The 13,523-nt window shown below is 64.1% G+C and overlaps 1 protein-coding gene across 1 annotated transcript in view; it reads left to right on the forward strand.

The window, feature by feature from the left end:
• TTBK1 (tau tubulin kinase 1) overlaps positions 1-12,291 on the forward strand; it is a 32,078-nt gene extending 19,787 nt beyond the window's left edge. The window contains exons 13-14 of the mRNA XM_062187500.1: positions 9,715-11,282; positions 11,895-12,291. Coding sequence (XP_062043484.1) covers positions 9,715-11,282; positions 11,895-12,291 — 1,965 coding nt within the window. The remainder of the gene's footprint in view (positions 1-9,714; positions 11,283-11,894) is intronic.
• Positions 12,292-13,523: the final 1,232 nt, after the last annotated feature.

The raw sequence follows: 13,523 nt of genomic DNA on the forward strand, positions 1-13,523 counted from the left end.
GCGCGCTTCACCCACAAGACCTAGGCGGGGCCGCCCCCCCTCCTGGAGGGGGCAGGGCGGGGGGGCGGGGAGCAGGCAAGAGACCACGGGGTCCTTCCCAGGACGCAATAACCGCACACTCACACCCCGCCCGCCCCCGTCACGCAATACAGGCCCCCGCCCGCCCCCGCACGTCGGCCCAAGGTACTGTAATCCCCGCCCGCCCCACCGAAGCCCTTTGCTAGGTGCCGGCCCAATGGTGCAAGGAGGGCTGGGCTGGTGGTGCACTTCTGGGGATGCTGGGCTGCAGCCCCCACCCCCACCCCCCTACCCCACCGTGTCCAGAATCCAGAGGAAGCCGCTGTGCCGGCGTGGGGGCGAGGAGGCGCAGTGGGTGGGGCGCGCTGGCATGGGGTTGGTTCTGCTGGATCTGTGGGCTCTGGGCCTGGCTGGGCCCCATCCACCCTAGAGGGGCGGCACTTGGTGTGCATGGGTGTAACTGGTGCGAGCCAGGGCATGTGGCCTCGTGCACTGGCTGGAGGCCTGGCCAGTGGTGGAGTGTCTGTCCTCGTGTGTGTGTGTGTGTGGGTGGGTGGGTGTGTGCATGCGTGAGCCTCCTCCAGGCTGTCATGGTGGGGGAGGGAGAGGGGACAGAGTCCTTCCCATGTCTTACCCTAGGAGGCCTGGGGCTCAACCCCAAGATCATGGGCCATCACCCACTGAGCCGAGGGCGGGTGGAGGTGCCCGGCCCCTGGCCCCCAGAGCAGGCAGTGAGGGACCCAGTCTGGAAGCAGTAACGGAGAGAGTGGTTGTTAAGGATGGGGCCCGCCCCTGCCCTCGCAGGGTGCTCAGCCCAGCCAGCAGGCCCCCAGGGGCGGCCGTGAAGCCAGAGCAGAGAGCAGGCAAGTCAGCCAGGGTGCTGGCGCCAGGGGAGGGGCCGCACACCAGATTCCTGCCCACTCTCAGCTCCCATGGGGACCTGCCCATGCCAGCTAGCACTTCCGTTCCCCGTAGGGAGGAGGGCAGTGGTGAAGGGGGTGCCAGAAAAGGCAGTGCCTCTGTAAGGAAGAAAGGAGGGGCGAAGATTTGCAGAGGGTTTGGTTCAGTGAGAATGTGTCTCTCTGTCTGCAGGTGCTTGAGTGCATGGACCGGTGCCCATGACAGGGCTACCGTGGATGGATGGATACTCAGGTTGTGCACTGCACAATTTCAGAGTGCCATTTGTGTAAGACCCCGCTGTGACCGGTGCCTACTGAAGTTGCACAGTGCTACAGCCCTGTGCATGTGTGTGTATGAACGTATGTGTGTGTGCGTGTGTGTGTGTTAGAGAGCCAGGAACAAGTGTGTGCAGTCCTTGGCAGTTTCTTGTGTATCTGCCCTCACCCGGCTCCTCTCTCCTCTGCTTCCTTCCAGTTCCAGCTCCTGTCAACTCCCCAGGTGTCCCGGGTAGAGCAGAGGGCCCAAGGTCCCTGTCCCAGCATGGGGGTGCTGTAAGGGTGTGGGTGGGGCCCAGGAGCCAGACTCTCCTGGTGGGTGGCTCTCACTGTGGACCTGCTTGTCCACACAAGCTGCTCCCCACGCCACACCACTTCTTTGTGCAAAAGCTTTTTCCTTTTTCTTTTGAGGATGTCTGGACCAAAAGTTTCTTCTCCAAGGCAGACTCCTATGCTAACGCTTGTGTCCCATCCCGATTGCTCACTTTCCATGCTCCCCAAACACAAGCTTCCATGGCTCTCCGGGCTGCCTCACATCCACCACACCCTGCCCAGGCAGAAGGCAGAAGACCTTTCCAGTAGGGACGGGAAACAAAGCACACGGGAGAGGGAGTGGGGGCGGACAGTGGCCCCACTCCTCTCTGCCCGGCACTGCCCCCCTCTCCCCTCTGGCCCCCTCCCAGTGCTCCCCAGGTAGAGGCGGTGCCCTGGACACACCTGCTCCTGTGAGCCATGGGGGCAGAGCCCCTCCCATCTGAGGTTAGATGAGACCAAGCCCTCCGTTGTCTCGCACTCTCTTCCAGAGGGTTCGCTCCCTGCGCCTGAGCACAGGGCCATCTGTGGTGTCAGATCCCAAAGTGCCTTGTGACTTGTCCAGGTGGTGGCGCTGGGGTCAGCCTTGTAGGACACACAAGTCGCCAAGCCTTCTGAAGGGGCCCGGCAGCGGCACCCAAGGGACAGGGCATGACCTGCAGTACCTTTGGGCCGAAGTCCTTTGGACCGCACCCTTTTGCACATCCTCCGCGCTGGAGGAGAGAGTGTTCTGTAAGCCATAAAGCGCCGAGCTAATAGGAGGCAGCCTTGAAAGCATCAGTATGCCTTTAGGGTGCCTCTGGCTTTTGGGGCCACGTGTGTGGGTCGAGTTCCTGTGGCTCTGTCCCCCGGGCTAGAGAGGGATGGTATCAGAAGGATTTCCCCAAAGATGGGGCCAGAATCTTGCAAGGAGCGTCACCCTGTGTGGAGACAGTGCACGGCCCCCTGCCTCCCCAAGGCCAGCCCCGCCAAGAGCCTGCACCTCTTGTTGCATTTTGAAAACTGTTTTTTTGTGCTTTATCGCCACAGGTTGCACGTGGTGGCGGCTTGTAGGGATTCACTTTTTGTTTTATTTCACAGACACTGGCACACAGCGCTTCTTATGTGCCAGGCTGGGATCCATGCACTTTACAACTATTAACTCATCTCAGCCTCACGCCGGCCTGTGAGGGAAAGCCCAGTATTACGTACATTAACGACTAATGAGAATATGTCACTTAGAAATACTGCCGTGCCATGGCGGCCGCTGGGAGCCCCTTGGGTCGGTTGAAATGACTACTCTGTCTCTGCAGAGACACGCAGCCTCTCACCGCACATGGCCCACGCAGCCCACGGCAGCTCCAGGGTTAGGTGGGTGGAGTGAGGGTTAGAGGAAGAAAGCAGGTGCTGGAAACCGTGACTGTGGTGGTGCTGGGGGGGGGATCCCGGGGGTCAGGCTCACCCACACAGGGCAGATAGCGAAATCGCTGAGCACCTGTGGGTGTCACCAACTCACACATCAACAGGAGCCAAGCAGCTTCGGGGACCTGGCAGGTTGGAGACTGTGGCCAACAGGGGAATCCCACCCCCATCCTCAGCTCCATTGATGGTTGCCACTATCTTCCAGTTTTTATGCAAAATCTCCTAATTTTTAATTGTTGGCATCTAATTAAAATTTTTTTTAAAGAAAAATTACCATGTGAGCCAAACAAAACCAGTTTGCAGGTAGAGGTGACCCAAACTCATTTTGCGAGCTCTGTGAGCCTGAGGACCCTCCACAACCCACTCTGCCCAGGGCTGCAGCTCTCCAAGGGGGGCAGTGTCTCAACCCAGGTGGGCTTCTTCAAAGAGGCAGCTCTCAGCCAGTGGGAATGGATGGTGTGTGCTCTCTGTGTGTGTGCGTGTGCATGCCTGCGTGAACTCTTGCATGGTGAGTGGGGTCCTCCTGGTAGAGCTAGGAGAGGCTTCGTCCTGAGACCCCCCCGGGGTAGTGAAAATGGCTCTGTTATTCTTTGTAACTAACTGATAGACTTCCCACTTACACCCAAGGCAGCTTGGGTCACAGCAATAGCCACTCGGCACTCTCATCCCGGCCACTGATATCCTGAACCTGAGCGTCTCCCTTTGTGGTTAGCAATTTGGTGGAGGGGTGCGGAGGGGGGGAGGGTGAGACATGGCGCTGCCCAGTGGGTGGGAGGGTCGTGGCAGCTCCGAGCCACGCTGCCTGTCTCCTCTGCCTTGCCCAGGTGCTGTGTGCTCAGGCAGTGGTGGTGGGTGGCAGAAAGAGCCATGTCGGCGGATCTCATGAAGTGTGTATGTGTGGGGGGCTCTGATTCGCCCTGACCGTTAGAGGCGCCTCCAGCTGTGGGGACACAGCAAGCACTGTATCCTCTGCGGCCCTTGGATTAGTTGGTACCTGGAGAGAGGGAAGGGGAGACCTCTGAGCACGGCCTGAACACCCACCGCACCCCCCAACTCCATGTGGGAGTGGGACACTCCCTTGCCAAAAGGCAGGAACCAGCCCCACTCCAGTAGTCCCGTAGTCCGTCTTGCCGCACTAACCACAGTCTTCTCCCCAAGGGAGAGGCCCGGCCTGAGGGCCACCCCCCCAGATAGCCCCAAACCCCTACCCCCCACCACCGCCCAGTGCGGTCCGCAGCCAGTAGGCTCCTGAGCCTTCGCTGCGAGTCCAGGCAGCAGGGGCCCGTCCGCAACTTGGCCCGCCACTGGGCTCCCACCCACCGGCCCTCACACGCACGCACACCTCATCCGCTCTCCGGACAGCCAGCGGGGCAGCCCGCGGCCCCTCGCAGGTGTACAACTCTAGCGGGCCCCCTGCCGCCACCTCCAGCGCCCCCACGAATGTACGTACGTCCCGTCCATGTAAGGAGCTGCTCCGCGGCGCCCGCGCCGCCCCCTGCTGCTAGAGGACCCAGCCCGGGTCGCCCCTGCCGCCCCGCTTCGCGCTCCCTTTCGTTTGCTTTCCCGCCTGCGGGCTCCAGCCGCGCAGTCGCTGGCCCCTGGACGGGGTCCCTGGCCCCCAGGTGGGGGGCGGGACCTGCAGTGCTTCCAGGGCCGGGGTGCGGATGGGGCCGCGGGGTGGGGCAGCTGGCGGATGCTCCAGGCTCGCAGGCCCCACTCCCGTACCCCCGGTTCCTGTTACCTCGCCGCCCACGGGGCTGCCCCCTCCCCCTATAATTGGCCTTGCAATTGGATGCCAAAGAGCCCAGAGCGGAGGGGGAGCGAGGCTTTGAGCCCGGGCCTCAGAGCCACCCAACACCCCCTTTTAGCCCGTGCCCCGTCTGCGTCCCCGTCCCGCTCCATCACTAAGGGCCCTGGGGGTCCCCAAACATGCCCTTACTCCCAACTCTCTCCTCCCACCCCCACCCCCGAAAATAAAACTCAGGGACCAACATCTGCTTCCTTTGCACTTGCTCCGTCGACCTCTGCCCCCCACTGGGAGGGGTTTCCGCGGCGGGGGGCGGGGCTCCGGGCGCTCAGAGTCGGCAGTATTGAACGAGGAGAGGGGCTGGCCCCTGCCCCTCGAACGCGGGCCCGGCTGAGCCCTCCCTCCAGAGACCCTGGTGTTTCCTCCCTAACCGGAGTGGGGGAGCGCTAGGGAGGGGAAGGGGGACCCTCCCGGTGTATTCCTGAGCCGCCCCTGCCGCGTGGACCCCCGCGCCCCTTTTGTACTGCAATAATACTGTATCATATGCTTGCACTATCCCCCGACCCCGCCAGCCTCAGCATGCACGGAAAACTCAAAACCACACACAGGAAGATGGGACGCTTTTCGTTTCTTCCTCTCTCTCTCTCTCTCTCTGTCTCTCTCTTTCTCCGGGGTGCGTCCTCCTTAGTGTACATAGCGGCGATGGGGGCCCCCGGGACGGGTAGAAGAGCATGCACTGAGCCCCCCGCCCCTAGACTGCGAGTACTGTACAAATCCAACACTTGAAACCGACACGCACACGCGCGGCGCCGCCACGGGGGTGGGACACGGACACGCACCCGCGCGCACACGGCCGCGCTCGGGCAGGGGCGGGGCGCCCCGCCGTCACGCGTCGCTGTGCCAGGGATCTTGTGCCTTTTTAAGTCCCTGTATGTTAATGCAGACAATCCGGAGAGCTTGTGTACTACCAAATCCTGATTAAAGACGCCTTCCAGGAACGCGCGCCTCCGCCTGCTTTCTTTCACCCTCCCCAACCCGAGCTGCGTGGTGGCCTGGCTGGACGGAGGGCAGGGGCCATCCTGCTGCTGACTCGGGGCTGGAGGGGAGTGGCATTCCAGGTGAACAGATCAGCTCCGCCAGACCCCAGAAGGCTTGGGCCTGCTTGGACTTTGGTGGGGGGAAGACCTCCAAGTGTGCACTGGGGTCTCTGGGACCAGATTCCAGATTGCCTGTGGCGGGGAGTGGAGGGTTAGGGGTGGGGGATCTCTTTCTATGGAGTCAGACTCTGGAAGCCGGAGTTTGAGAGGGGAGGAAAGCCCAGGTTGGAGGCCGTGAGCCAGCTCCTGGGCTGTGCAGGACCCGGGGATGCATAGCCGGGTGAAGACAGAGGAAGAGTGAGTGGCAGGTGAAGAAGGAAGGAATTGTAGCAACATCTCAGTAGGCATGGCGGGAGGGAGGGCTCTGTGTGTCCCCGGCCCACCACACAGGCTCTGCCAAAGGGGGAGGACTTTTCCCTTTGGGCCTAAAGCAAGTATAGGGGAAAAGAAGGGCAGGCGGTCAACCCCTACCCCACCCCACGCGGGGGTGGTTAGAAGACCTGCTCCCTACCATCTGAGCCCCGCCCTGGGGCTTGCGGCATGGATAGTCAGGAACACTGGGACTCTGGGGTGAAGTGTGAGGGCTGCGAGGACCCAGGGTGGCAACAGGCAGCCCTCGGGGGTGTGGGCTGAGAAGCAGGGATGTGTGAGCCTGGAGACCAGGCAGACCAAGACAGGTAACGGCTTGGGCAAGGGCGCTGGGGGCAGAAGTGCTGATGGAGGCTCCAGTCCACAGCCCCACAGCCCGCATAGGTAGTGAGCGAGCACGTGGCTGGGGGTGAGGCTGGGGACGTGTGCACCAGGCAGTTTCTGAGGGAAGGGGAGGGGGAAGAGGAGGAGGAAGAGGGGCACTGCTGGGGAGGCACAGAGCTCCCTCCTGCCCGTGAGGGAGGGGCAGTGCCAGGCCCCACCCTCCAGCTTTTGTCTCTCAGCCTCCCTGTCCGGACCTTGGGACTGTGGGTGGCTGCGCAGTGCCCAGTGTCTAGGCTTGGCCAGGGTCCAGACAAGAGTTGGTGTGTGTACCCTGTGTGGGCACCCGGGCTGGGGACACGGAGCAACCTGGTCCCAAGGCTGAGAGCCCAGTGTTGGTAGCATCAGGGGACAGTCAGAGTCTGCTCTGTCCCCTCCCTTCACTTCTGCCTCTGGCCTGGGCTCAGTGGAGGGGCAGGGGTGGGGGGTGGGTGCTGCGCTGGGCACTCTCTCTGCTCCCCCTGTGCTCCAGCCCTTACCCTTCTGCCTTTTGCACACTCCCGTTTAAAATCCCTGGGCTATCGCCTCCGTTTTGTCTTTATAATGAGGGAGCTTTAAAGCTGCCAGGTTTCTGGGAGCTGGGAGATGAGAGCCAGGGCTCTGCCCTTTCAAGAAGCACCCCAGCTGCTGCTGGGAACTTAAAAGGTGGCACGGTTGGGAGCTTGCCAGGCCACTGCAGCCCCCTGCTGGCATCCGGCGAGCCTCAGAGGCAGCACTGGGCCACGGTGTACTCTCAGGCCTCAGAGGGAAGCATGCAGGGCTACTGACGACTGATCCAATGGGTGGGTGGATGGATGACCCACTGGGCAGCCACTGGGCATCCAAGAGATGCAGGGTAAGGCTCAGGCTGTGGTCTGAAGCGGGAGGAACTCCTCCCCCTTGCCTCTCCTGGACTCAGACCCAGATGGGAGAGGGGCCGAGGGACTTTGAAAGCCCAGCCTGCCAAGGCTGGTGTGGGGGTCGCAGCACCCCTGAGGACAGAGCTGTCCCCACTCTGTGATTTAGAGCCCTCCCGAAGGGCAGAGGGTCCGAGGTTGCCCACAAGGGAACACAGCTTGGGGGGCTGGTGAGGAAACCGGGCAGCCCAGGGCCAGGGGCCAAGGCTGTGCCTCTCCCCAGGCCTTGCTTCTCAGTCTGTTCTCACGACTAAGAGCTCAGCTCCCATTCTCTCTCCCTGTCTGGGCGCTAGGGATGGAGGGCTCTGAGACGGCCGGGGAGAGGGTCCCAGCTCCCATCATCCATGGCGGGCACTGTGGGACAGGGATCTAGAGTCTGGCCGGATGGCGGAAGAAAGGCTGGTTCTGGCAGGAATGCTCAAGGTGCGGGGAGGCGGACAGGAGAGCTGGGTAGAGGTTCTCCAGGGGGAAGGTGACCTGGTGCTGTCAGAGGCAGTCTCTCCCCGTGAGAGATGTGCCCCGTGCTGGGGAGGTGAGTGCTGAGCTGGACAGGAGAGGTGTGCTCCAGGCCCTCTGCCTGCCTGGCCCTGGCTCTCAGAGCCAGCACCTGCTCCCTGGTCCGCACTCACCCAGGGCTCACAGTTCTGTCTCTGCCCAGCCACTGTCTCCAGCCTTCAGCCTTAGTAATTGGACTCGGCAAGGCCTGGCACACACTTTGGCCCTGCCTAGAGTCTGCTACAGGCAGGAGCAGATGAACCTCAATGAATGGACGGCATAGGAGAAGAGGAAGCCCACCTGGATGCAGAGGGACAGAGGTCTAAGGAATTCCCTGCATGGTTCCAACAGGGCAGCTGGGATCCGCTGAGGGCCTACCTGCCTCATAGCCATCCCCACCAGGTCCTCCCCTGGGCTCTGATGAGCTAGTCTTGCCTTGCCCTGGCCAGCCTGAGCCCATGGAGCCCCTCTCTGTCCCCTACCCTGTGGCCCCCTGGAGTGGCATCAGGCTTTTCTGTGGTGTGGGTGGGTGGGTGGGGAGGTGGCGGGTGATGATCTCCAAGCCAGGGTGAGTGAGCAGGGAGTAGGAGGTGAGGGTGGCGGGAGCCATGTGCAGGCCCCTCCTGGCCTTGGTGGGGCATGCCTGGCTCCGCTGCACTCCCTCAGAGACAAAAGACCTGTCCGCCTGGTTCAGCACTCTCCAGATTCCTGGCCAATCACATCGTAGCCAGGATAACAGCGTGCAAGGACTACTTCTTGCTTGAGTGAGTGAAAGAACAAAAGACAAGCGAATGAAAAGGCACTCTGGGGGTTCTGTTCACAGAAGAGAGAACCAGGTGGAGAAGCAGAACTTGGCGAAGAGCAGCTTGTCTTGCAGGAAGCGTAGGAATTTATCATGTGAGCAGTGGGGATGAGGGAGCCCCCAGGCAGCTCTGGCCCACAGTGAGATCCGTGATGAATGCGGGAACCGCTTAGTAGCCCTGGAATGCTTGGCGGAGAGCATGGGCGAGGGTGGAGGTTCCAGGGTGTCCCTGGCAGGTGTGCCCCAAAGGCTAACAAAGTGCTAGACACGGTTGGCCCCATCCCGCTGAGGCATGCGGCCCCCTCAGCCCCGATGGGCCGTGCATTGTGGGTGCCTAGGGGTGTTTGTGGATCGAATAGGGCAGAGCCGGAGAAGGGACCAAGACGGTGAAGGGGATTCAGCACCTGAGGCCCTGGTCAGGTGGTCCGGCCAGGTGAAGGAGGCTAAGGGGTTGGGAAAAGCAAGAATGGGCGTGGCCATCACACTGTCGAGGAGGAAAGCTTAACCTTAAGTAACGTGTGTGGGGCTGGACAGCTTCCTGGCTGGCAGGTGGCCGCTGGGCAGGAAGGAAGGGTGTTGGAGTTGCAGGGGCCCAGCCTGCACGTCCAGAGGATGCAGGACAGCCCTACTGTGGTACCCTGGGAGGTGGCAGCAAGGGCGGGCCACCTGTGGGCCAGCCCACCGCAGGACACTGGCTGCCCTCTGTAGAGGGCAGAGCTGACCTCGATGGGGGCCGCGCGGGCTCCCAGTTTCCATGTCCTGCTCTCGGCTGACTCTGGGCTCAGGATACACACGGTGAGGGGAGGAGAAGCTTAACCCGAAAGAGCAGGGAGACAGAGAAGCCTCCCGAGTCCTGGCCTGGGACCTTGGGGTGGCCACCGTGGTGCATCAGGGGTTCTCTGAGCACGAGGCCCGAGGCATTCCCGGGCCGTGTGTGGGCCCCCAGCTGAGGGAGTGGCGGGGGTCTTCTCAGGCCCCAGAGCGTGGGTGGCCTCAGCGGTCCCTGTGTGTGCCCTTGCAGGTGTTCGTGGCGCCCCCGTTCGAGGTGAACGGCCTCCCCCGAGCTGTGCCTCTGAGCCTGCCCTACCAGGATTTCAAGAGAGACCTCTCCGACTACCGAGAACGGGCACGGTTGCTCAACAGGGTCCGGAGGGTGGGCTTCTCGCACATGCTGCTCACTGCCCCCCAGGTCCCGCTGGCCCCTGATCAGCCTCAGGCCAACGGGGAGGAGGAAGAGGAGGAAGAGGAGGAGGAGGAAGAGGAAGAAGAGGAGGAGGAGGAGGAAGAAGAGGAAGAAGAGGAGGAGGAGGAAGAGGAGGAAGAGGAGGAGGAGGAAGAGGCGGTGGGCCTGGGGGAGGAGCTGGGGCCGCGCAGTGGCTCCAGCAGTGAGGGTAGCGAGAGGAGCACGGACCGCAGCCAGGAGGGTGCCCCGTCCACGCTGCTGGCCGACGATCAGAGGGAGTCCAGAGGCCGGGCCTCCATGGCTGACGGGGACCTGGAGCCAGAGGAGGGCTCCAAAACGCTGGTGCTCGTCTCCCCTGGTGACTTGAAGAAGTCGCCCGTCACGGCCGAGCTGGCCCCGGACCCTGACCTGGGCACCCTGGCTGCCCTCACGCCTCAGCACGAGCGGCCCCTGCCCACCGGCAGCCAGCTGGACGTGTCTGAGCCGGGCACTCTGTCCTCTGTCCTCAAGTCTGAGGCCAAGCCCCCCGGGCCCGGGGCAGGGCTTGGGGCTGGGGCGGTGACTGCAGGGACAGGGGGCGTGGCAGTCACCTCCTCACCCTTCACCAAAGTCGAGAGGACTTTCGTGCACATTGCAGAGAAAACCCACCTCAACGTCATGTGCTCCGGTGGACAGAGCCCTCGGCCCGAGGAGTTCAGCGCTGGGGGGGAGCTGGGTGTGGAGGTGCCTGCGGGTGGGGGCGCTGTGGAGGAGGGGCCCCCAGTGCCCCTGGAGAATGGCATCGCGGGGCCAGGGCTGCACGGGGCTGAGGTGCAGAGCTGCCCCCTGTCTGGCCCGCCTGGGGAAACCCGCTCAGAGGTGGCCACAGACTCACTGCCCAATGGCCCGGCCCCTGTCGAAGGGCCAGCTCCCGTGTCCCCGCTGGAGCCAGGCCTGGAGAGAGTGGCCACCGTCTCTCCCAGCCGCCACGCCGTGCCGGGCCCTCGCCCCAGGAGCCGAATCCCTGTCCTGCTGTCTGAGGAGGACACGGGCTCGGAGCCTTCGGGCTCGCTGTCGGCCAAAGAGCGGTGGAGCAAGAGGGCCCGGCCGCAGCAGGACCTGGCGCGGCTGGTGATGGAGAAGAGGCAGGGCCACCTGCTGCTGCGGCTGGCCTCGGGGGCCTCGTCCTCCTCCAGCGAGGAGCAGCGCCGTGCCTCTGAGACACTCTCGGGCACGGGCTCCGAGGAGGACACGCCGGCCTCGGAGCCCACCGCCGCCCTGCCCAGGAAGGCCGGGCGGGCAGCTGCCACCCGGAGCCGGATTCCCCGCCCCATCAACACCCGCATGCCCGTGCCCGCCACAGCCCAGCAGACCCCCAGCAGACCCCACGGCACGGCCCCAGCGTCTGACACAGCCATCACCAGCAGGTGAGAAACCATGGCCGCCCCCAGGGTGGGCAGGGGGTGACCAGAGGCTTCCACCAGACCGCAAGGCCCAACTCTGCTCTCTCCCACGTGACTCAGGTCCCAGTCCTGTCACTGGGCTCCAGGGGCTGCTATCATAAGCATGTGGGGGCTGGGGGTGGGGGAGGGCACTGGGGACACCAGGCTTGGGGAAGTGGGGTCCCCACATGGCCTCTGGGATGCCATGAGGCCTCCCAAGCCAAAGCATAAAATCCAGAGCTCTGAAGAGTTCCAAGGAAACGCCATCTCATGTTGATAGAGACACAGGTGTATTATGGATTACAACGCAAAATCGCTTTGCAAGGAGGCAGCGTCCTCAAAGCAAGCCTGGAACAGGCTCTTCCAGCCTCTTCCGCCTGGGAGAGGGCGGCCCCAGGAGGTCCTGCCTTAGGGGTGGGCACCAGGCCTCAGTTTACCCATCTGTGCCCCGGCTCCTTGGTCCCGGCCGCTCTGAGGATGGGAGGCCTGAGGCCCAGGGCCCAGGAGGATTCTGAAGATGTCTGTCCTTTGTGTTTCTCTGGCCTCTTCTTTCCTCCTGCTTCCCGCCCCCTGCACCCCCCCTCCCCCCTCAAGCAGGCTCCAGCCGCAGAAGCCCCCAGGGTCGACCGCTACTGCTGACATCCGCCCCAAACAGCACCCCGCCGGCGGCGGCCGCAGCCCCGGCCCAGGAAGAGCCCAGGCCGGCGCCAGGCCTTCAGCTCCCCGCAGCCCCGGCCTTCCCGCCTCCGCCCCGCGCCACCCCAGCGCGTCCCCTCGGAGCCAGTCCCTGTCCCGCAAAGAGAGCCCTTCCCCCTCGCACCAGGCCCGGCCCGGGGTCGCCCCGACCCGGGGCATCCTGCAGGCCCGAGCCCCGCCTGACAGCACCCCCTCCCCGGGGGGCCCCAAGAAGGGACCCAGAGGGAAACTGCAGACTCAGCGCGCAACAACCAAAGGCCGGGCGGGGGTGGCGGAGGGCCGGGCCGGGGCCAGATAATGACGCCCGCGACCCTCGGCGGCCCCCTCGCCCCGGCCCCCGCCCGCAGCCGGCCACACTGGAAGCGCTCCCAGCACAGCCTTACGCGCCCAACGTGCGCCACCCGCGGCCCCCGCTTCCCGCCCGCTCCGCGAGGACGCGCGCGCGCGCGCGCGGCCGCGCCGTGGGGAGGGGCCGCCTCCCGGCCCCGCCGCGCCCTCCGCCCCTCGGGCCGCCCCTCGGGCGGGGCAGGCTCAGCCGGCTCCCTCCGCCCCGCCCCGGGGAAGGCCCACTTCGCACCGCGGACTCCGCTGCACCCACCAGGCCTCGCTGCTCTCCACGCCCCCCACCCTCCCGGGACCTCTGCTTCCACCCGCCGCGGCACCTTGCCCCCCCTCCCCCGCACCCTCTTCCAGCCAAAGCCCCCTCTTCCCAGAAAAGCAGCTTCCAACCACGGAAGCAGAGGCTCCCGCTCTGGGTCCCCGCGGTCCCTGGTGGTGGTGGTGGGGCTCTCTGGGGAGGTGGGGCTGGGGCCACGGGCCTACTCAGGTGTGAGGGGGCAGCTCTGACCCGCCCCGCAGCCAGCTCCATCCTCGGCACGCGGTGGGAGGTCGTGGACAGGTGATTATTGAGGGAAGGGTGGAAGGGGGAGCTTCCTTGCGCCGGGAGCTGGGGTCTCAGTGGAGCTGTGGGAGTGTGCGGGCTGCCTTCCTGCGCAGTGGGGAGGAGTTGGACGGGGTCTTTCAGAAAGGTTTCACTCCCTCCCTTGGTCCCCAGATCTAGTGCGCAGGGCCCCTCACCCTCAGGAAGTCCTTCCTGCCATCTAACCTCGATCCTGCGCACGCGGTTTCAGCCCAGTTCTCTCTCGCCTGAGTTCAGTGCGGGTGGGGAGTGGCTGCTTGTCATTCTCTCTGCGCTGGCTCTTTAAAAAGTCTGGGACTGGGTTCTGCCTGGGTCCTCCCGTCGGTCCTGTCCCGTGGTGGGCACGCCGAGCAGGAGCAGACAGACCGACCAACAGCAGATTGTGTGCAGTGTGATGGTGCCCAGCCTAAGCCCCCGGCCCCTCTTGCCCTAACCCCAGCCCATATGGCTGTGCTGCCCTGTGAGTGGATGTGGGGCCTCCGCTCGGGTCCTGGCTCCCGTAGAGCTCACTGCACCTCATCAGAGGCTCCAACTGCCGACATCTGGGGCAAGAGGCACACTGGCTGCAGAAGGGACAGCTGGCCCTGCCTCAGTGGGACAGGCCTCCTCCA

Source organism: Lepus europaeus, chromosome 3 (genome assembly GCF_033115175.1).
Source record: "Lepus europaeus isolate LE1 chromosome 3, mLepTim1.pri, whole genome shotgun sequence".
Classification (NCBI taxonomy): Eukaryota; Metazoa; Chordata; class Mammalia; order Lagomorpha; family Leporidae; genus Lepus; species Lepus europaeus.